The sequence below is a fragment of the Pipra filicauda genome, unplaced genomic scaffold (genome assembly GCF_003945595.2).
Source record: "Pipra filicauda isolate LSUMZ 115617 unplaced genomic scaffold, ASM394559v2 scaffold126_size2276778_pilon, whole genome shotgun sequence".
Lineage (NCBI taxonomy): Eukaryota > Metazoa > Chordata > Aves > Passeriformes > Pipridae > Pipra > Pipra filicauda.
This window is the reverse complement of record NW_024103729.1, coordinates 2,204,219-2,228,505: the sequence shown is the minus strand read 5'-3', so window position 1 is coordinate 2,228,505 and position 24,287 is coordinate 2,204,219. Positions and strand designations below refer to the sequence as shown.

The 24,287-nt window shown below is 37.3% G+C and overlaps 1 protein-coding gene across 7 annotated transcripts in view; it reads right to left on the bottom strand.

Moving 5' to 3' along the window:
• Positions 1-1,817: 1,817 nt before the first annotated feature.
• Positions 1,818-24,287, bottom strand: part of TRIP12 (thyroid hormone receptor interactor 12) — an 80,433-nt gene continuing 57,963 nt past the window's right edge. For 4 of the 7 annotated variants that reach the window (XM_039389863.1, XM_027739145.2, XM_027739203.2 and 1 more), the window contains 22 exons: positions 23,543-23,750; positions 22,401-22,501; positions 22,109-22,283; positions 21,565-21,706; positions 20,436-20,627; positions 19,586-19,737; positions 18,062-18,234; positions 17,540-17,613; positions 17,231-17,430; positions 16,526-16,653; positions 16,083-16,234; positions 15,472-15,614; positions 14,049-14,205; positions 12,926-13,024; positions 12,290-12,404; positions 11,837-11,991; positions 11,157-11,321; positions 9,807-9,971; positions 6,452-6,565; positions 4,604-4,698; positions 4,274-4,377; positions 1,818-3,211 (listed from right to left, as the gene is read on the bottom strand). In XM_039389863.1, the coding sequence (XP_039245797.1) occupies positions 3,015-3,211; positions 4,274-4,377; positions 4,604-4,698; positions 6,452-6,565; positions 9,807-9,971; positions 11,157-11,321; positions 11,837-11,991; positions 12,290-12,404; positions 12,926-13,024; positions 14,049-14,205; positions 15,472-15,614; positions 16,083-16,234; positions 16,526-16,653; positions 17,231-17,430; positions 17,540-17,613; positions 18,062-18,234; positions 19,586-19,737; positions 20,436-20,627; positions 21,565-21,706; positions 22,109-22,283; positions 22,401-22,501; positions 23,543-23,750 (3,206 nt within the window). In that variant the 3' untranslated portion in view covers positions 1,818-3,014. Of the gene's footprint in view, positions 3,212-3,232; positions 3,848-4,273; positions 4,378-4,603; positions 4,699-6,451; positions 6,566-9,806; positions 9,972-11,156; positions 11,322-11,836; positions 11,992-12,289; positions 12,405-12,925; positions 13,025-14,048; positions 14,206-15,471; positions 15,615-16,082; positions 16,235-16,525; positions 16,654-17,230; positions 17,431-17,539; positions 17,614-18,061; positions 18,235-19,585; positions 19,738-20,435; positions 20,628-21,564; positions 21,707-22,108; positions 22,284-22,400; positions 22,502-23,542; positions 23,751-24,287 lie in introns of those variants that run through there. The other 3 variants (XM_027739184.2, XM_027739213.2, XM_039389882.1) reach the window with 2 other exon arrangements.

Below are 24,287 nucleotides of genomic sequence, written 5' to 3'. Positions count from 1 at the left end.
CTGAGCAATTCAATTTTGCAAGCAGTCTGCATATGGAAACTTGAATATCCAATTAAGTTTGGCAATGGCACGGGGGTTTTACACATAGCTGGAATTAATTCTTGTGCATCTTCCTACAGAATATGAAGCAGCAGTGTAACTAAATTCATGTCAGATGGGATACTAAAGCATTCCCTAAACAAGAGATTCTGGTATAAAGCCAACATATAACAAAAATAAAATTACTGCACAAGTTCAGTAGCAGCTATAAGTGCTTAGATGGCACTTACATCCGTGAATGATTTTTTGCTGCTCTTCTTAATTTAAAAGGACATGAAACTCACCCAAAACAGTAACTGGTGGTGTTCTCTAAAACCAGTTGAACTTACCATGTTAAAAAAATGCATCTATTTTAAAAGATAAGACTTCTCACTGTACCCTTTCTTATACCTTATAAAGGTATACAAAGCAGTGCAGTACTAAGATGACTATGTGTTCTTCTGAGGGCTACAGAGCCCTCAGCTGGCATCTGCAAACACCTGGGATTGATTTTAGTGAGCTTTTCCCTTAATCCAAAGTTCCTGAAAAGGAGGAATCCCTAACATCTTTCCCCACCCCTCCCCTTGTCTTGATTGCTCCTAGATACATTTGTTTGCAGGAAAGTACTGCAGCCATGTGAACTGTGACTCTTCAGTTTATTCTTTTCATTTACTAACTTGCTTTCTAATACATTAAAAGCTGCCCCTGGTATGAAAAAAAGAAGTGTCCCCAAAAGGGTTTCATTCACTTTTCAGGCCAACTAAATCCTTACTCTGTGCTGAAAATGACAGCCAGAACAACCAAAATCATCACCACAGGTACTCTTTTTTTCCTTCCTTTTTAAATAGGTAACCAACAACTTATTTTCCCACTGAAAGTTACACAAAGGCTATATATCAAATTTGAAAGCTCCTCAAAATTTCAAGGTCGATGAAAGCCAGATTCTAGAGGGAGACAACATGGGTAAAAAAAAATATCAATACACATGATATTTTAATACAAAATATTAGCTTTTTTCTTTTTTTTTTTACACAAGTCAGTTTTTTTTTTAAAATATAGAACCTTAGAAAATGAACAAATTGCTATCCACACACTATAAACACTTGTTTGTGCTCAGTTTGATCAAGTTATCAGAACAATTGAAACACCAGTCCATAGTTTAAACACTGCCTTGAAGTTGAATGAAAGCTATGCCGCACTGTGCGCTACCATTATTGTATGTACAGTGTGAAGCGCCTTCGGTCAGGTTTAAGAGTAGGAAAAACTGTTCAGTTATCAGGTTCTTTGTGCAAGGATTTCACGTTCTACTCGTGCTCATGACAGATCTGTATTACATTGCAGTGGCACTGGTATGAGCAACCACATGTAATTCTGTGAATGTTCACTGGAAGAATGTCCGTTACATGTTCTGGAAGTACAAGTTCTTCAGCTAGACAAAAGAAAACTTGTTAGTTTAGGGGAAACACTAGCCTGATTAGCCAGGATTTAACAATGTCTAAGCACTGAAATGAATTTTGATTTCTCAAAGTTGAATAAAAGTCATTAACTATCACATTTTCATAGAGATTAACTGTGTAGCAGGTACATCTCAGGAATATTTGTAATTGCCCGTTTTTTGAACCCATAGAAAGGAAAAAATTTCCCTCTGAGTTGGAGGTCTTTAAAAGGTCTTGTTTTAGTAGTAAATCATCCATAAGTTGCAGGTTGTTAGCCAAGTAGATTTAGGATGATTTACTTGCATTACAGTAATTTACACAATTGAGCTTTAGGCATACAGTACAAAACTATGAACAAAAAGGTGAAGCAAACTTTTTTATTTATATTCAGGTAAAAACATTAACCTGATGAAGTAAATTATTGCAGATTTGAGAAATCAGCACATAAAACAGTTGGACAGAGCATTGCTTACAGGTGCTTTATCTGTGTCAAAAGACAAAGGCTGAACTGCTTGTTCCAAGCTAGCACTGGGGGGGAAGAAAAAAAAAAAAGAAAAAAAAAAGAAGAAAAAACTACAAAATTAATCATGAACTTAGATCAAGAACAAGAAAACTGTTTACTCAAACAGGGAATGGAACAACTAATTTGTCTTTTAAAAAACTTTACATCAATTGGAAATGCTCTGGCCATACCACAATACACACTGGCCAGCCCAAGCTGTTGGACTTCAACTACATGAAAGAAATAATTCTTCCTCGCCTCCAGTAAGAGGCTTTTGCTGCCTGAATCACTGTGTAAACAGCTCTGGAGCGCCGACTGGTAACGACTGTCACCATTATAACCTACCACTACAGTAAAACTATGCTATAAGAAAGGTTCTACCTAGTTACAAAGGCTGAATTATATTGACAATATATATTTGATTTCAGTAAAATTTAAATTATCTTAATCAGAGAAAGAGGCACGGAGCAGTTAAATGCCCATGCTAACCAAAACATAACAATTGTTGAATGTTGCACACAAAAAGAACCAAGTGAATTGCACATCAGACAATACATGAGGATGGGTAAAATTAGAGGCAGGTGAGGGTACACAGAACTAGTCTACTAAACTAGATTCGTCAAATACATGTTGTGTTTTAATTTCTGTACTTATGTACAAAAGTTGTCTTTGGAGGAAAAACTTCAGACTTAGCTAGATGGATACACACAGCCCAGTATTAAACTGCACAGCGACATTTATTGTTCCAGCCTGGAAAAACATCCCTTTTTAAATTTCACACAGCAAAGCAAGTTAAAAACTTCACTCATCAAATAAATGATAATTTAAACAAGAACTTGCTAAAGAAACCTTGTCACAACAACTTTTAGGGCCTGATCACTTTAAGTCCATAGGGGCTTTTAATGAATATCAACCAAGTGTCTTTGTTTATAATCTGCAAGCCGTTTTTCTACAACAAGAAGGCGTAACACGTTTCCTTGACTCAGGTGATATATTTAGAAAAGAATCATGAGTTTCTCTTTTGCTGTAACAGGCAGACATTGCATTTTTCATTGTGATCAGGAAAGATGGAATGACTGCTGCCCTTCTCTTGCAGCTATCAAGAGTTTTTCACGCATTATCTCAATAGTTGAATAGTCCGGCAATTTGAGATAGTTCACACAAGTCATTACTGAGGGTAAGAAATCATCTGGATTCTCTGTAGACTCAAAAGTCTTGCGTACAATCGTCAGGGGAGGGTTCAAACTTCGAAAACCTGGGAATGAGAAAACACAGTCAGAATGAGGTTGCTCCTCTTGAAAACCCACAGCTGACACTGCAGACATCTATCAGTGACAGCAGCACACACGGCACAGCTGAACTTCAGCTCCACATTTACAGCTCTGGGATATGGCTTAATAAGGCCACGCAGCCACCTAAAAAATACCTGAAATCCTGTCTGTAGATTAGATTTCCAAGATGAATTTAAAAAAAGAAATAAGTTAGATGAATCCACTCTACTTTTAATTGTGGTCTGTATATGTAAAAACCCTATTCCAATCATAATATCTTAAAGACTTTGTTGGCTTTGTTTTAAGATTCTGAGGAATTATCTATGACTGTAATACCTTATTTGTTTTTACTCCAGCTAAGGTTTTTATACTCCTAACCTTCAATTCTGTCTGTGCCATCTCTCCATAAAAGAGCTCTAAAAACATACTTTAAATACTTGAAAAAAAAAGTCAACTCTTCCCCCCACATCCCAAAGAATGTAAGTAATGGAACAGATGCATAAATTCTGGTTTTACTTGCCAAGGGTTCAGCTGAGAATACAGTAAAATGTGTATTCTACAATGGTCCCTAGCAAAGACAGCAAATTCCTCTGTTTTCCTCCCTGCCTCTCACCTGAATTCTGAAATTCAAAAGGGGGAGAAAGTGAATAAAATTAATACTATGCTAGTATTGTCTCCTTTCTAGGAAAGAGATTATTGTTTCCAGGTAGCAATGCATCATTTTGTTGACATAACTTAATGCACCTCTAGCCAAGAAATACAGTATTAGGAGCTTTTAGTTTTGTTTAAATTTCAAACTATTTTTTGCCCTAGGTTTTCTGGTAGCAAATTAAACCTGGAGAGTCAAATGAATAAAGTATCATGAGATTAACACAAAGATTATGAAAATTATACCTGAAGTCTACCCAGTCACCTCTGAAATTAGAAATGTCAAACCAGTATGAACCTCTAATAACTTTTTTCCTACACTGAAGTAATCCACTTACTCTGAAATGCATTATTAATAGTGATTTCATATATAGCAAGATGTAATAAGGAAAACCTACCTCCTACGGGCAGTCTGGGGCTCCCCGTCACAAACTGAAGAAACAGTCTTTGCTGCTCACTGTCAAAACTACTGAGAATTTCAAACAGATACTTCACTGCTCGACTGAGGAGGGAAAAGAACCAAGATGACATTGCTTTGTTTATCATTAGAATAATTGCATCAGATTCATATTCAGTGCAGTATAAATATTTTCAAATAAATTTTATATAATTCCTTTAGCTTGAATAACAATATATCAAAGTTATTTAAATACATATTTTCTACTGGTTTTGGCTTTTTGGTTTTTTTTGTTTGTTTGTTTGTTTGAACAAGACCAACCCCACGTTACCTGTCATGTGTATAACCGTGATCAGGCCTGCAACATTCCATTAAGGTCTTTGCATCCCAAGTGTCTGTTTTGCTGCCACACAAGAGCTGCTCCAACTATAAAATGAAACAACAAGGAGTAAGTGCTCCCCTTTAGAACTTGAGGCAGGATGATGAGTACTGTCTGTTCTAAACACTACTACAGTGCTCCACTTCCTGGCATGGCTTGGTGCAAAAGCAACTCTGTCACACCAAGCAATCCACCCAAATTCTTTGGATTCAACAGCTTCATCTCAACACCTGTCTCATTTCTTCAATCTGCCTTTGCACACAATCCACCACCATACGAGATGCAGAATCTATCTCTTAGAACAGAGACAGTGCTAATAAGCATTTTACACTGGAGAACCAAAAATGCCATGAAATCTCACAATTTTTAAAGAAATCTGGAGGAATGCAAAGAATAGAGTGTTTACAGTCGCATTTTAGAACTGAGATCTTCCTTGAAAGAAAAAAGAACAGTCATTAGACAGAAATGGAACTGTCAGATAGCAGTTCTGTACTTCAGTTATTTTGCCTGTTCTGTCTATGGATTTGGGCAAGCAGAGGTGACAGGCTACAGTAGCCAAAACATTAAAAGTTTCTGCTGACATCCTTCAGGATACACGAGGAGTTGTAAAGCCCCAGTCTCAGTAACACCAGAGGTCTGACACACGTAGCTGTTTGGTCCATAAAAGAATTTTACAAGTTCTTTGTAATAGTTTAGGCATGGCTTGTAAAGAGGTTCAAATGGCTGGACAGTTATCAGCAACAGAACATGAGACCACACACGTGTATTCCATCAGGGAAAAGCTCTATCTCAGACTATTCCTGCGGCTTAAATTTGATCAACTGTATTAGCAGATTAGCAATAGACTATCATCTGCATTTTAAAATTCCAAGGGGAAGCAAGCATCGAACCATGCCAATGACAAGACAGAAGAGCATCACACATATCACAAAATGGACAAGTGGATAAACCAGAATAATCTGCCATTTTTACTTGCCTTGAATTTGTTGCAGAAAAAAAAAAGTGGTGGTGCCTTTGAAAGTAGTACCAACAGAGATGCATAAAGAATAATCCCTAGAGTAGCTACAGGCCTCAGCTTTAGGATACTCTTACATTGCAAAGCACCAAGAACATGAGAGTAACAGAGAGGCTTGGCTAACACACTGTTTCAGAGCATGCTTTAATGTTTGTTCTTGAAGTCAAAGGTATAAGTTGATAAAGGTAAAAAAACCCCTCAAAGTACAGTCTTCAAATAGACTCCTTAAAGGGAGAATAATAAAACATTCTCTCTTCTAGTCCAGACAACCATAATTGTGACTCAATTCAGTCCACTTAAGACTGCAAGCATTTTACAAGGAAATTTATATGATGGTGGTGAGAACAGGGCAAGACAAACTATCCTGATTCTTTACCCCTTCACCTGAATCTCTTCTTATTGTCTAAAGCTTTGTTAAAGAGCTGAATACTTTTCTTATTGTTTTCATAGAACATCTAGGTAGCATCCACATCTGTGGATAGCTATTCAGAGGTACTGCAATACAAGGAATTAGAGTATCCATGCCAACACAGAGAGCATGCATATATAAATTCAGGCACTTTTCTCAGAAAAGCCAGAATCACACAGTTTTAAAGAAAATGGAGTTGCTCACAAAAGCATTAAATAAATGACCACTGAACACAGAAATCTTTAACATTTAAGTATGCAATTTCAGGGACACTGAGTTTTACTAAAGTGCATTAGAAATGTAATGTCATCAACTGTCCCAGATGCCCATACACAGATAAGGTTATAAAAACCTCAGCAAAACCACATTCACCAACCTCCTCAGGGTAGAAGTACTGAAGATGACTGAGGGGAAAGACCGATTCAAATCCATCTCTGAAGGAGTCAAATTGTCTGGCAACACCTTCATTTAGCGCCCAGAATATAACCAACTGCAGGGAAAGAAAAAAATAAAAAGGAAAAACCAATCAATTTGAACGTAGGAAGCGTGGAATGACCACGACGGTACAAAAGGGGTACAGCTGCAGAAACAAAACTCCAGAAGTCTCATCATACACTCACTGGAGTTTCAGCAGTTTGAACATGGATTTATGGAGCTGCTCTACAGCATTGCCTCATTCTGCTTTCATTCATAACTTAGAGATTACCCTAAACATGAAAGTCATGCAGAATTTAAACAACATATTTGCCTTTGTTTTTAACTGAACAAATAAACAGAATTCAGAATAGCTGTTTAAAATGAACCTGCAAACCTGAACACTTACTATTTTTAGAAGCCTAACCTAGGTGTTCTCTCTCTACACCATTTAAAATTCAGTAACTGAAACAGAAGTCCGTAGGGCATCATTGGCTGTTATATGGATCCCTTTTCTAATATATAGTTTAAAAAAAGTAATTCTACCCTGTTTGATATATTAAGTAGCTTAATATTACACGAATACATGGGAACAAAAGAAATACCTTCATTTCAAGTTACAGGGACATGGTTAGGAATCATAATGCAAAAGGCAGTAAGACACCGGTCTAGGCTTTCTGAGTGTGATTCTTCTGTTTTGTTTTGGTTTTCTATCTGTAGCTACTCCCTCAATATTAAATTCACTTCCAAAGTGGACAGCACATACTAAAACAACAATCAGTGGGGGGAAGGAAGGGAATATGGCACAAACAAGATGAAATTTCTTTTAAATAATCTCCCACGGGCAGTGTTGCTCTATTAAATTAAGAAACTATATTGTGCCGAGTTCAGATTCTTTTGTCAGTCAGTGCTTTTGGTGATTACATTTGCCTTATATACCCTCGACTCTAGCAGAAAATGAAGGCTGGTTGTAAAAGATGTGTTGTCAACACAGAACTACTAGTTTTAAAACGTGTTAAAAGCTCTGCCGTGTGATGTTGATTAAAGTTATCTGCATGTGAATGTGCTGGACTCCTGAAGCACGTATTTAACCCTGTCCCAGTAACTGAAGAGTTACTTGTTCCAGAAAGCTCTCAAATACAAAAGCTCATCTGGATTTGTTGATAAGCTTTCCTACAGAAGGGACTGAATTTCAGTTGTGTTAAGATACACACCCCTACTCTCACACCCCACATTTTACTCCTGAAGAGGAAGGCAGGAAGCACCAGCAGCACAGAAAGCTGTTCTGTAACACAGAACATTCTATGGCTATTCTAACAGCAGACTTGCTTACCTAGAATTGTGATTACTTTTTATGACCAAGAGCATGTGGCAAAATTCAGCTGCACTGTATTTTTGCAGATTCAAAGAAAAGATCAAATTGCTAGGCAAAAAAACCTACACTACTGAAACTTTTTGTTCACAAATTTAGAAGCAGTAAGTTGGCCTCTTTCTCTGTAGTACAAGGGAGAAGGGGACAAAAAAAGAAAAAAAGAGAATAAAGTCTTTCACTATACTGGTAGCTGAAGTAGTTCTACTTTCTGATAAAGGCAGCTCCTGTGGGAACTGTCCTTTTGGGGAAAAAAGGGAGGTGGAGGGTAGAATGACATGATGACAAGAAAGGCATAAAAAGCAACAGTAGGATATTCTAGCTTTATTGACTACTTTTAATGTTAATCCACACACAGGATTTTAATGAAAATAACATTTTCAAGAGCAGGACAGCTGACCCACAGGGAGTTGTACAGGACAGCTGATAAATAAACTGCTTCTAAAATGCAATTCATCATACTTGTGATAGAGAGCACACTAGTCCTCTCTGAAATCTTTTCTATTTCCTTCACATCAAGTGTGCAGTGCTATAAGGACAAGGACAGGAAAAACTGCACAGGTGTCCTTTAAAAAATTAGTTCCAAAAGTTGCTTAGAAAGAAGAGGAGGGCAAACTTTCTGTAGTAATCTGCTTTTCCTTTACAATGCCAGAGGCCTGCAATAGGACAACTACAGGACACGTGAGTTGTCTGCAAGCCTTTCTCAGTGTATCAGACACCTGATATGAGTTACCTAGAAGAAAAATGACTGCAAAATGTATGAAAAACAGACTTGAATGAAACTTTTCTCAGTAAATAGAGACTGCTAATTCTGTTTCTAACCAACTGTGGTAGTTTATATCGTTCATCTGTTAAGTCTGGAAACAGCTTTATATCCAAATATATTTAATTTTGTAAGTGATTCTTGACCAGCAGAATTTGCTTTCAATAAATACATGAGAACCGGATAGATAACCATTTTGAACTGTAGGATGAACATCAACTGCTCAGTATTCAGTGTAAGGATTATGGAATAACTTTGCAAAGTTCTCAGTTCACATGCAGGAGCTTTTATGACCCTTACTGAATTGTTTCTACCAAAACATCAAATGTGTTTTCTTAGTGCTTTAAAACTTCAGTCATCAGAGTGAAAGGGCAGCAAACCAACCTCTCAGGAAATGCATTATTTAGTAATTGGAATACCATGATCTTTACCTCCATCCCACTCATGACTTCAGGGGATAGCACTGCAAAGTTCCTGCCTCTCCTCATCTCTCTTCCAGGCTGTTTTTAACCTATTCCTTTCAACACTTTCTTAGGGAGAAAGTTTCCTACCTTTGTTCAGCAGTATCAACTTCCTGTTTTTCTATGCCTTCTGACACAGGAATAAATCAATACACAGGTGTCCTGTCAACTTATTATGGCAATACTTTATCTTTTCTTTACCTATTATTTTTTATGGTTTGGGGTTTCTTGTGTCCATATTTCATGGGTTTTATTTATTTGTTTTGGGGGGATAAATGGTTTTTTATTGCCTTTTTTTTTGACAAAACACTACTGCTGTTATTTTGACTCACAACTGAGCTGATGTTTTCTTTGAGCCCCAAAAAGTTACACTATTATTATAGCAATTCAAAGACCATGGGTTAGCAGTGCTAAATTACTATTGCTAACAAATTCACTACTATAACCCAGATGTGGGAACTTGTTAAAGTGTTCTGAAATGAGTCCACTTACAACACTTTCTCCAAAAAACCAAACTTCTGATGACTCAGTTTTTGTACTATAAAATTTTCAAGTCAGGTGCATTGACTAGGATTCAAACAGTTTTTCTGTAGTAACTAAATTTGTACAGAGAAGAAACGATCAGCAGGAAAATTATTGCAGTGCCTAGTTCATGAGAATGAACTGAAATATATATGGGAGCAAGAATAAAGAAAATTTTAGTCCTAGGTTTGCTTTTACATACTCTGAGATACTCCTCTAAATTGTGGATGGTGACCGGTGTATCTTTCCCCCCTTTCTTCAGTTCTATATTGGGAAACCCAGGAAGTGTGAAGTCCAGCCCTAGATCTTCCACTGAGCAGCCATTCATAGTCAGAGCCTCCAATGCATACTGTAGACTTTCTTTGGTCTAAAAAATTGGAAGTGAAAACCAATGAGAACAATTCATTCAAATTAACTCATCCAAAAGTTAAGCAGACGTTTCTATAAGATTATTACCATTAAAACTGTTACAGTACTCCTTGCTTTCCTTCCATAGTTTTCATACATAACAGTAAATCAAGACAAACCAAATAAATCAGCTTAATGGATAAACTGGAAAGCTCATAGGAGTACACTTTTTTCTAGCAATTTTGGGATTACTTTGACTTCTTGCCTATTATGTATCTAGAAAATACTAGTGCAAGATAAGGAAGCGTGTAATAGGCTAAGGCTCTTAGGCTACCTGTTTGCCTTAGAACAGTTAATAGCATTCAGATTTGGCATGCATACTGACATTTTTCAGCCTTCATCCATCAGGTTTCAGGTTTTTCAAACTCTTGTTGGGAAATTAAAGGCGGTGACAAAGGAGAGATAGTGAGACAGTGAGGCGAAGAGGACAAAGACCCACAAGCTTGCAATAACTTCACTAGTAACAAAGCAGATGTATTAAAAGTATAAATTAGGTTATTAACTGCTACCTTCTATTAACATTGGATGCTAGAAAAAGCATGCATGCCAAAGACCTTTCATCACTATTTTGCCACAGTGAATTGTACTATTTTCAGCTAAAAGTGGATAACCTTGAGAAAGACTTTTCTGTATGTCTGACAGAACCTGTACTCTCATGCATTATCACAGTTTACACAGTTCTGCATAAGCTCTTCAGGGCAGGAGGGGAAAATACCCCCAACACAAAAGGCACTTCTAATAAAACCTGAAAATTTGACTAAACTAACTAATAAAGCCAAACCTTTTGAACATTCAAGAATCAAGGACAGATTTTCTTCCTCTGATATTTAAGTTGGTTAGTCTTTTCAAAGTGAACCAAGAAGAGAAGTCAGGCAAACACCTGACAGTTTTAGACATTTCTAGACTGTGTTTAACCACACAAAAGAATCCTATAACGTATTTCTCATGCTAGGTTTCACAAAAAGATTGTTTTATAATTACTAGCCACCGATCCAATAACATTAAAACTATTTTGTATTAGAATGAAGTCATTATGACTATTATCATCAGTATTAAGCCCTATCATACACTCTGAATTACTCCCACTTCATAAAATCCAAATGTGTGAAACTGCACTCTTCCATTCTTAGGGTAACTTTCCCACCTGTGTTTTATCCTGTTCAAGTCTTTTCTTTTGTCTCACAATATCTTCAAGGTGATATATTGATTTGGCTACTACTGGATCAATACTGAACAAGTCATGTGATGTCAAGGAAGTTTCCTGTCGCAGCATCCACTTATAAAAAGGAAGTCCAAGAGGAAGGTCCACCTGGAAAGAAACCAAAGCACTGAACTGTTTAGTATTGAACTGTCTTCCAAAAGTATATCTTTTGCTATCTTATCTCTTGACTGGACCTAGAATACTATTTACTATTTTGTCCTTCCAGCACACACCAAAACACCGTGTCTGATTGTTTTTGCCTCAGAAATTTACAGCTGAGAAAACACAACTGACTGCTTAGTGCACATACATTAAAGCAATCAGCAAACTTGCAGCTGGGAGAACAATAAGCCCAAAACAATCTTGAAAGAAGACTGGATAGAGGCTGCAACACGTGCCAGGTAATGGCTTTTCCTTTTTACACTATGGGCTCAAAAGCCACTGTAAAGATCTTCAACATATGCTACCCTCTCCCCCCTCAAAAGTTCAGCTGCATCCCTGTCCTCCTCCCCAACCCTCCACCAAACTGCACTTAATTCTAGAGCTGAAAGCAATACCATTAAACTCAGAATTACTATTTTAATTTGACCCCTTCAGAATCATATTTTATACTTTATTCTTACCAGTCTAAAATCCATGATTGCCTTGGCCATTAGTTTTCCCAGAAAGCGGAACTTCATTTTAACTTTTGCAATGTGAGCTGGCTTGGCTGTTCTACCAAAAGGAAGTGCAAAAAGGCCTTGAAGGTTATGTATATACTTGGTACCTTCCTGGCTTCCTGTTGAGGAAGGAAGAAAAAAAGAAAAAGAAAATGGTTCAGTACATGCACATCCAGTTTCATTCCAGACTCAAGTCTGAAAGGGGCAGACAGTCATAACCTAAAGCTTCTTATAAAAAACCCCCACCCAAACAAAACAAACAAATAAACCCAAAACCAAAACCCACAAAGATAATCACACTCTATCATGAGGCATATTACCCGGCCACAAACTGAGGTGCCCTTTACAAAACTAAAGTCAGCTTAGAATCAATTCAATATTAATCAATATTGGTAATTTAGACAGTAGAGCAATTACCTTTTGGATTGGCTAAAGTCACTTCTTCTCCCCTCCAAAGGCCCAAGTCTGCTCTCTGTAGTTCCTGAGATACAAGTGCATAGAACTCTAGTGTGGGGCCTAGGCCTGTGCCAACCTTCAGGGGAAGGAGGGTGAAGGGAAATGAGGGGGAATGAGATAAATAAGTAAATAAATTAGTCCATTACATCAGTTTGAATATCAAAATCTTTACCTTATTTGCTATAAAGAAGACTGCACTGCAAAAAGCATCTAAGAGAACACAACTATGCCAACATTTACAATATGACAGAGGCAGCTTGGAAAGACCACATGTCAGAGGGAATAACAGTGGAATAAAAGTATTAACCACCTAATTATCATATTATAGAGGAAATGCACACAGCTGTTTGCTTAAGAGTTAGAAAAAAACGTGCTTTGCAGAATAAGATGGATTATGAAATTCAGATCAGAAAGAGCTTCTCCAAGCAACTAAAAATAACAACCAAGTGGATTAGGGGTAATTAATAGATAAAATTCTGTAGCACCAGCAACATGAAGGAAGAAGAGTCTGACCACGTCATTCTAGGAAAGCTGTAGCTATTTTGCATTAATCTTCAGTAAAAAGGGGTTAAATTAGACTGCATTGATAGTACTTACTTCATTCTCATACTGGATTTCCAACATGGCTCTTGAACTGCCTAGATCCTGCATCACAGATTCTGCCTGTTTCAACAGCTCATCTCTGTTCACAGTGCGCTACACATTAAAGAAGTTTTAAGTAGTGAAATTATGTCTGTAAGTCCCAGCTCCCGAGGCAGTTACAACACGAAAAAAGTCAGTTATGCAAGGTTTTCCACCCCATGCCAATAGTTCCACAGTTCAACAATTTGTAAGCTTATACTTTGATAAAATAATTCTTGCTTCTATACGAAAACTGTTCAGAATTAAAAATTTTCATATAAAATGAAAAACCAATGCCTTACAAGTGTGTCAGTATAACTAACTACTCTTGCCAAGAATCTGGCAATAGGACTGTAACATACAGAGAAGTGCTGTCACATGATGTTATATACCTCTAACTATTATAGGGAGAAGAAAACAGAATAAAGATGCTGAAACCCAAACAGAAAACCCAACACCACCAGGATTCATACATGTTGGAAGCTATATTCTGTTTTAACTTGGTTCTCACGTCTCTTGTCTTTTTTCCCCCACAGGTATTCAGGATCATACAGCAGATCTTATTTTAAGGTAACATCTCTCCAGACTCAAGGCAGGCATCCAAGACTACCTCAGTTTAACACAGTTACAGCTTATTATGCTGTGAAAGGAGGTTTACCTTCCCCAAATACAAGGGCAGTATTTTTGTTTATTCAGGTAACACTTAAGGGTCTAAACCCTACTGCTTGAATTCTTCTGAAAAGTCAAGCAAAGCAGAGGTTTACAAGCTAATATGTAGAAATATCACTAAATTTTTCGTAAAACTCAGCATTCATTACTGGAGCATAGTCTCAAGAATCCTGTGAGGACCCCAGCTGAGGATGGAGCCGGCTGTGAGGGAGCACCGGCCATCCCGCAGCCCCTCCTGCCACCTCGTGGCCAGCGCTGGGAACACACTGAGCTTCCTGCTCGGGGGCTTTAGCGACCAAGAACCACCTCCCCTCACCGCTATACCACCAAAACTCCAGCTTCACAAATGAATCTCTCTCACGTTTATATTCTTAAAGACGATATAAAAATAAGCAGATCGCCCATTCCATTTGAAACAAGATATACCTACTTTTTTCCTGTCCAGCCGTGGTGCCACTCTGCTATCCTGAGAATCCGACTGATTGATTTCTGGATTAGTATCCAGCAGTCTTTGCATGGCTCGATCACGATCAAAAGCGGTTACATAAAACAGCATTTGGCGGGTATCAAATGGAAAGAAAAATGGGCTGTAAGGAGCAATGGATTAGTTAGCTGTGTTCCACGTAGCATCTATGACTATCATTTAGTTTAAAACAAAACAGAAATGTAGTATGCCTGCAATTAGTGCTTTACTACACACTGTGGTGAAAGCAGCCTCCGTGAAGGAAGCCTTCCAGAACACACTTTAGTTTTAGTTACAATGCCTACGAGCAAGAGTCTAAAGAAATGCAATAAAAGAAGGAGCCACAAAAAAACTCTAACTCTTCTTGAAAAATAACTCAAAATACTTGAATGCCTTGGCTATGCAGTTTACATCAGAAAATAAAATTCCTTGTTCACAACTGTTTTATTTTTAGTAAGTCTAACAGATCAAAGATTTTAAGAAAGTGGCTCCAGTTCCTGTATTTGGCAGTGGGAAGGCATGAGAACTCATTTACAGCAGCACCAGTATTCTACCTTCCACCATTTGCAAAAATATTTTAAATAATCTGTAATTTTAATTTATCACTTCCACTATTCTCAAAGGCATGTGTATGTTAACTGTAGTTCTCTATTGGCATTTAAGTGAAAAGGCAGTTTTATGGAGCAAATACTGCTATAGATGTTCATATAAGAATAGACTCTCATACTCATCATCTATTATCTGGAATGTTTATGAAGGACTTCAGAGACCTTATTTTAAAAATGAAAAGCCAAACAGATTCCCTAGAGCATGTATTTCCAGTCAGTTGTCATCAATGTTGCTGCAACTAACATGCTTGAAAAATCCAAGAATGTCAATTCTGGTTCCTCATTTTTTCAAGTGCAAGAGCTTCACAGCTTATACTCTGTATTGAGATACTAAAAAGTACTACGAATATAGCTTCATAAAAATTATCTTGAATATTTTATCAATAATGATAAACATATTTTCCTTTGTACCATATTGAATATGTCATGATAAATGCAGTGATACGGTAAAAATGCCATTTAGCAGTTTAACAGGAGAAAACCACCACCTGAATAAACAAGTACCATAATTTCAATTAGAAAACTTAAAATTGCTCAGAAACTCCCATAAGAAGTTGCCCAAACTTCGCAGCTAGTCTATCCCTTAGCAGGTGGTTTAAATTATGCAATATAGTGTGAACATCCATAGGAGTGTCACTGATGTAACTTGGCAAGACTTCCGTGACCACATTTTACCCTCCTCTGGCTCTCAAGAGTTTTGTAACGTGTGATGCACTTGTGCTGCCCAGTCAAGAGGCCTACTCAATTCAAATTAGAGACACTATGCAGCAAATCATCCATACCATGTTTTCCCCAGTTCTGTCAGCCAAGTTGGTATGTTCCCTGTCATAATGACCAAAGGATCCTGAAGCTGCCTGTTTGCTTTTGCTGTCAGTTTGCTGTTGATAAACTCCGAGGTTGGAATTATCTCCTTGCAGACTGCATTCTGTGTCAAAGAAAAGCAATGTATTTCTAGTTAGAGAAATGCTGAAAGAAGTACCAAGTCTTTATTAAGACATCTCTTTAATGCTTATAGTTTGCTTATCATCACAAGAAAAAAAAAACAACTTTCTCATTTTGGCCATCCAGAGTCTAAGCCATGAAAGAAGGACTCAGTAGAGTTTTACTGTTCATTTTCTTTTCAGGAATAATGTTGGATTTTGAACCTAAAGAAGGAAAAAGCACGAGAAGTGTGTCCAACACACTATAGAGAAAATATGGCCGATGATAAGAATTTACTGCCTTTGTCTTATCAGGAGTTAGAGAAACATGCAAGGGAAGATTACAGTAATAATTTGCATTATTCCATCGTGTTGGGGGGCAGCAAACAGGGGGAGAAGGTTATTTAAGGTGTTTGAGGACAGAACCATCTGTATTATTATTATGAAAGGGATTTAAAAAGTGCTCTACTCACATCATACAAGTAATACCAGTATCGACTGATAGCATGTAAAACTCTCAAAAGAAGAATAACATCTAATGAGGGATCTTCAAATGTTATATTTTCAGGTGGAGTAGATATGAGGTAAATTTCCAGAGGATTTAATACCGAAGGGCATACACCATCTAGCAGGAAAAAAAGAACATGTTAGCAAAACAAATCAGTTAGTGGTCTTCCTAAGATTTTTATTAGGAACCTAGGTAGTATTAGTCATGGCATTCCCTTAGCTACAACAGTTTAGTTAAACAATTCAGTAAATATCTTATTTTTAGTTTTAATACACAGATTAATATATGCTTACTATTCTTATACTATGCTTGCTTTAAAAGAAACACCATGGTGTCTGTAAACATTCCTGTGAAATTTCTGCAAGGAAGGGGAGGAAAGCTAACATATTAGCAAGGCAACACACTCACCGTGCCACAATTCATCATGTTTTTTAGAATTTCTAGGGGAGGTTTTTGTGGGAGCAGTTTGTGCTCTTCCTCTTTTACCACCAACACAGTCCTTATTACCATCTTCGTCCTCCCGCACAGGTTTGTACCTAAAACATAAACAGAAGTTAAAAATATGTTTTTGAAATGCTAACTAACATGGAAATGAAAGCACTTATGAAAGTGTTAGTTCTTTGATTACCAGAATTCTACTTGAATAACAGTTAAAAGCAGAAAGGCAAGAACACTTGCATTTGGATATGATCCAGCCTTTGAAGGTAGGCCCTCAGAAGCAAAGTTTGTCATGAGGGAGAAAAAATGGGGACCCTTCGGCTCTGTGAACTGGAAGGAGAGAAGCAGAAGGTATAGACAAAACCCCAAAGTGACTGGGGTTTAGGGGAGTGGTGGTGGTTGTTTTTTTTGTTTGTCTACTTTTTTCTTTAGCACATTTTAAGATTAGAAAAAGACACTGCTGAGCACTGAAATGTCAGGCACAGTTGCAGGTCAGTGCTCCTCTCAAAGTATGGCCAGAGAACACATACACCTGCACCCCAAGTGTATCAGGAAATTCAAAGGTCCACAGTTATGGAAAGAAAAAGAAGAAAGACAGCTATATTCCGATTTTCTTGATGTACATACACTTAGGAAACTGGAGAAGTTATTCCCTGATTTCTCTAGGAAACTTACCAAATGGTATGTGTTTTTGTCCAAATCCCAGCTCTTCCTAATGGGTTGCTTTCATCATCTGTAGATTCCCTCTCTTCCTCAGATTGCAAACTGTACTGCCTGACTGCCTGATACACAGTCATATTGTATGGCAGCAAGTGATCTCCAATGTAAAACTGCAGTCTATGTCTCACATTCCCTGAATTTAAGAATTGAGCAGCCTGAACAAAACAAAAACCCCATACAAGTTAGGAAGCTTGTTGCACAGCTTTTCTTTTTAAGCTTCTCCCCACACTTCTCCCTCATCTTGCTCCCAGACCAAAAGCTTACCAGAGATTCATCTATTTCTTCATCTGATCCATCATCATCACTATCTTCATCATCTTCTCTAACTCTTCCATAGCCTGAGGCAAGAGAGAAGAAAGATTTCCTCATTAGCTTTTTTACATGAAATGTGACAATGCTCTGATACTCTGACTTCTATAAACTCCACTGCTTAAAATCGTTCCAAAATGCATCAGTTAAAAACACTAAGATTCAGAAGTGCCAGAACAAATTTCAGCATCAACATCTGGCATCAAAACTGCCAAGCTACAGCCAGTTTGACAGTAAAGTAGATTATACTTCTGTTAGTATTTTCACTGAACTGTTTACAACATGAAACAATTTGTCCCAGAAAAGGGAAGATTTTCTACAGTCTTAAGTCTCCTCCCTGTGAGCAAGATATATTTATTTATAGGTGCCTCCCATTTGTCTTCAGTGTAATCCCTCACAGGTTTTTATGAGCTCTACACTGACTGTAGGAACTATTTCAAAAAGCAAAACACAAGTTACTGTATAATATATAAATACCTCTAACTACAAGGTATCTTTCAATGGCTTGTACCAAAGCCAGAGGATCAATCTTCACAGGTCCACCTTTCCACTGTTTCACATTAGCACAGTCTGGATGTCTTTGCAGTTGGCATTTTAATTGATGTGTATTGAAGAATTTTAAAGCTTGGGATCCTCTGTTAAGAGAAAAACTCAAAATAATTTGTGAAAAAAGTTGCTACACAAAGAATCTAATAACTATAATTGCATTAAAATAGGCTTATACATGCATTTACAATTTCACTGGTTCAGTCCATCATCTGTCAGATTATTTCTCTAAAAATAACTTACTACAGGTTTGGATAAATAGATTAAAAGTTTTCTTCTATAAGAACACCAGAACTCAAGTTGGACAAAATCTGGAAGCTACACAGATTAAGAGAAAGCCTAGCCTGAGGTCTGATTACAATATGGCCCACAGTGACCATCTTTGACATCTGCAGTTGTTCAGATTGTCAGCTGATGCCACATGAGATTTAGAGCTGTGTTTTCCTGCAGTGCAATAAGGATCAGAAATGAGCATTTCCTTCCAAAATGCAAGTATTCATCTATATGTTTTTTTCAATAAGGACCTGAATTTTAATGTTAGTTAGATTAATGCTACAGTTTGAGGTTCCAATTCATCTAATATAATGGATGTTATGTCACCATTAGTGACAAAAAATCCACACTAATTTACTCCCTGAGACATAGAAGACTTTTGGCATTTCTAAAAGAAGAGTTTTCAAAAACTCATGTTCAATGCTCCTCCTCTCCTAATTTCTACACAATCGTAAGAATATGTCTACAATCAAACTGAGCTTTTAGCCAGCACCAAAAAATACTTGCAAAACTTCTTTGCAACTTGTACTAGAATAGATTTCCTAACTGTGATACAAAAATGAAAGCTAGTGTTGATATACCAAAGAAAAGCATAGATAAGAAATTGTAGAAATAGGTCTTTAGTCACTTAAATTTGTTACATAAAGCACAACTAACAAGCTGGATTCCAAATTTATTCTCTATCTTAAGACTCAGGGCAGGTCCACAGCTATTTTAAACTATGTTGACAGCCAAGAGTTATCACTCAATCCATTATTATGCTAGAGAACAGAACTTACATGAGTAACAAAGTTTAGCACTGTAATACAAACTCTGCAATTTAATGACTTGGCTAAAAACATCAGTGTCCCAGCAATAAATAGATGTTTTCTTCCCAGTGTTTGTTACATGGAGACAAGGAAGACTTTTGAATTTTTAAAGCTTTAAATTTAGCAACTGCATTTAAAATTACACATCCGCCTCCAATCTAAGTGAGAGAAATTTCACAATGGTAAGCAAATTTTTGGTTAACTATTCCATCTTCCACTGAATAAGAAAGCCAATTGTGTAATCACTTCTGTCTTTAACAGGGTCAGAAGTTTCTATTACTTCCATTATCTCTTGGAGCATTTAGTGTTGTTTAAACAAGTTTTGGAAAACAAAAGCTTCCAACAAAACTGTTACCTGAGCATTAATCCTTACCTGCTCCCTGTTCCATTTCCACTAGGGAAGTCATGCACTTTAACAGGGAACTGTTCCATCTGACTGAGGCAGTTGTTCATTTTATGGACTAATGCCAACAAAGGTGCATTTTCTAATGGCTCTAATCTTCCAAGGGGCTCTTCTCCAGGAAGCTGAAATATAGTCCAGTCTTTTAATTATGTGCCTGAATTAATCCATCTTAAATAATTTATACCATAGATTATTTTAAAAAAGGGATATTAAGAATCACTGTTCTCACTGAAAGCATCAGCAGTATCAGGATGACTAGATGACACATCACAAGACCATGAAAGATCTGTTTCAAAGAACATACTTTTCTCTCCTGTTTCAATTGAATAGCCCTACAGATTTTAAGCATTCACCCTTAGCCATGAGCAGTAAGCTTTGTGGAAGTTGTAGTTATTTACCTTCCTCTCTTCCACTTTAAATTTATTCCTTTAAAAACAGGACACTAGTTCCTTGCAGTACTTAGGACTAAAGAGAACACGTAATAAGATTACTATCCAAACTCTTTCCATATCAACTTCTTAAAAGACAGAAACAACTTGTAAGTTGTTCAAGACTCAGTTAATTGGCCATTTTGGAACTTTTTCCACTGCTGTGTGAAATTCTCTGTAATTACAGGGTATTCAAAAAAGTTCATGGCCTATAAAGACTTAGAACCATGTGAAAGTTATAGTGCTATACAGTTTAGGTATAAACAAACATTCCTTCTGTACTGTATCTTTAAAATAAGGTCAACACTGAACCTTCTCAGATGGTTTTTCGAGCAAGAAAATTTGAGAGAAAGACAACTAAGAATTCCAAGACAAAAACCAAGAAAACTTACCGGAGAAGAAAAAAATACATGAAGAAATCTTTTCAATCTGATATCCCTGCTTACAGCATCTTTTTCACTTTTAGATGTCAAATAAAGCAGCAGTTGTTTAACAAACCCACTATGCTGGATTTCAAATGAGGAGACATCGGACTCCGAGACAATGCTACGGATTTCTACAAGGCACTCTGTTCCACCATCCACCTGAGAAACAGGAAGGTCGTGTTTTACTATGCAGGCACTAAGGGCTTAAGAAATACTATTTTTCCTTCTGCTGCATGGAACAGCTCTAAAGGGAGGGGGAAAAGGGAAAGTCCGGAGTGTATCGTAACTTAATACAAGCAGTAACGGGGCAAATAATCTGAGGATAAGCACTTCTCTGTTCAAGGGGAGACATTATAGGCAATATCTGCATTTTCTTTATTTTAAGAGAAATGCAAGGTCCCATTTTTGTCTCACACAAGGTAAAGATGAGCTCCAAACAAGTGGGTTTTGTTTTAAAAAACAAACACACACACACACACAACCCAGAAAAAGAAAAAAACAAAACACCCCCCCAAACACAAAAAACACAATGTACAAAAAAACCCCAAACAACTCAGACTGGTATATATTTTACACGACTTCCATGTGGCAGAGAAGAAGAGAGAAAGTTACATATTTTAATGATTGCTTAGATTAAAGCACAGAAGATGGCTCAGCTCTTGAGCTTCTTTAGATGTTACATGTTTAGACCACCTATCAAGGATCACAACTGTTTGAAAAGCAAGGCTCAACCTCTTGATATGCTCACAGATTTGCCTCAGTCTGTATTTCTTCTATCATTTTAACAAAGTGCTGCTTCCCTTTTGATCTCCCTCCACCCCCAAAGTTCTTACTACAAGCTGTGTTGCTCTTTAGGTATAAAGAGCACTTTATACCTAACACACTTAACTGTGGAACTTTTAAATTTGAAATAAACTGCTATGTAAATGACATATTGCTAGGAATCAAGAATACCCTTGTTAATACTGGTCTTTTATCGTAAGTGATGTGTGTCAGAGCTTATATACTCATTCCAAAAAATGACTCCAAGTCATAATGAGTCATAAGTCAAGTCAAGAAATGTCTCCCCACTCCAATTAAGTTTGCCATTTCTAACCTGGAGGTTGAGTTGTTCAGTTGCAGTGCAAAGTCTCTGTAATACATTTAGTGCAGGATTGCTTCCATCCATGTTTTCAGAGCTAAAATAATGTTCTACAAATTTATGGGCTTGCTCCTTAATCCAGCCCTTAATTTTTTCTCTGTAAAGAAGAACACAAAAGGCATTTGGCCACACTTAGCATTTCCATCACCAATACTGCAATAAATACAACCAGAGTATGATTTTTCTCCATGTTAAACAGCAGTCACAGACAAAAACTCTTTGCTCTTACTCTAATGCCATAAAGTTCTTTTCTCTACAGATCACTTTTTGCATCACTTTTCTCAGTTCTACAATTTTTCCCCACCATGCTACTTTAAACTACTAAGAGGTTATTTTCTCTACCTTTATTTCTTGATTCTTTTTCCAGAGTTATTTTAACTGTGGTTGTGCTCAAACTTCTTTGTTACATGGTATGCAATCCCTTGATGGTTTATCATAAACAGCTGTACCTCAAAGTTAACATCATATTACAAGTACTTTGACTTTTTTGTGTGTGTACCTGTTATTGGAAATGGTATCCTTGGAAGCAGCCCTTGCAAGACCACTTACTCCTGCTGTTCGTGCTGGTTCAATATTATTACTGTTGGACTGTGTGCTTAATCTTCCCCATGTTTTAGGATTTAAACTTGCCAAGAAAGAAGATTTAGGAGATTGAGTAGTTGTAGGGCTTTTAGCTGGAGGAAGTAAAGACAAAATTAAGAGAGTAACAGGTTTGTTACAGCTAGCACTTTTGGTAGCTTATAAACTTACTTTAGAAGGAGATAAAGTATCACATTTTAAGAATTATTTACCTTGATTGTCTACTTTCTCGTCATCTCTTGGAGGAGAGTATTTTGGTCTCCTTGGCCCTCGTTTTGGCAGTCTTTTCCTCTTTAGAACATCACTGAGTCTTCTGTCCAAAGTTAAAAATAAAGAGACATGTTCCCACCCATCATATTCACAGACATACCCATCCCTTATTTTAACATGCATCTGCCAGCTACTTCCTCGGGAATTAAAGAACAGGCTCTATCCCATAACATGGAGAATACTCTTCACTCTGGGAGAAGGGACCTGAACACTGTTTGAATTGACAGGACCAAGTGACTACTCTCACAAAGAAGGGGGTTTGCTTGCTGTCACCTTTCTATTATGAGCAGCCAAATGCAGAAGCGACACTAAACAGAGGTCTCTCATAATTTTCATGTTTTAATTTGTGTAACCATCTGTTTATTCATTTATTTGAATACCCTTAAAAAGAAGAAAAGGAAAATCCACGAACTTCTACTGAATAAACACTGAAAGACATTGGATATTTGACCTGCCTCCCTTATTAAAGCCCAGAAAACACTTTTTCAACAATTTGAGGCATTTCTACTCACCAACCCCTACACTTACAAAGTTCACATATTTCAGTTCTGGTTTAAAGTGACAAACACTTGACCTTTAAAGTGAAGGCAAACTGTGTAACATGAAAATAATTTATTATTTATTCCTACAAGAGATTTTAATTCTACAAGTGTTCAAAATGGTTGCCTTCCAACAAAGTAACTTAAGGATGATTTCTTTTTTGTCCAGTCTCCAGCAGAAAGGACCTATGCACCATAGCTCTTAAAGAATTGCTCTGTCCTTGAGAGTTAGACGAGACTATAGCTGTGGCTCTTGGCATCCTCCCAAAAAAGCAAATTATTTCATATTGTTACAACATAACTATCATGTCACTAGTCCTTTTTTTTCTTTTAAACATTTAATATAAAATTAATCAAAACTACCCACTGAAAGTTTCAACACCACCCCACTTTAGTTCTTTAGAGGAAAATATCACAGCAAAACACAGACAACAATATGGCAGCCCATGTCACTCTAGGTTTTAAAAAAAAAAAAAAAAAAAATTAAACCACAACAAACCACTAAACTCAACCCAAATATATTACTTTTCAGGAATTGCACTTACCCCTGTGGGCTGAGATCCAGCGAATCCTCCCGGCTGTGCTGTAAGCTGGGAGAGCCCAGATCTGCAGCTGCGTTACTGGCAGCAGTGGCTGTTCCAGTACTTATTGTGGTCGTGGTGCCCAGCGTTCCCGAGCCGTTAGTGCACACTTTTGGGGGGCTCGTTAGCAAAGCCTCAGACTCTGCCAAGTTTTTTACTTGGTGCATCACCCCTTTGTAAAAGAAGAACTCTTTGTTTAGTGGGTTGGTTTGGGGGGTGCAGGGGTGGTGTGGTAGCAGGAACAAGGGTGTTTGAAAATGTAAAAGTCTTATGTGAACCTCTGTTTTGACTCTGGCAGCGGTGGCTCACCCCACCCATCAATACAAAGTTTTAAAAGCAGCTCAACCTTTTCTCCAGGAAGTTAACCTACATAGTTTAAAAACAAAAAAATACAGCAGCATGACCAGTAGCTAAAGAAACCCTGAAATCCCCAATGGAGTAGAACACAGACTTCCTGCCAAGGATTCATCAGTTTTCTCCAGTAAGACTTCCCATGTAATGAGCCATCTTCAGCCCAGGTCAGTTCACTAGGATCTAGTAAGCCCTGTTTCAGATTCAGAAAACACAAGTTTGTCTCTTCCAGAGTCTTGGTAAGCTCCTCCCTAGCAATACGAGGACAGCTTGCACAGATTTGTCTTTACAATAACAATATTCAATTTTTACAGTTTGGAGAGGTTGGAGAGGAGGGGTAAAGGGTATGGATTCTATA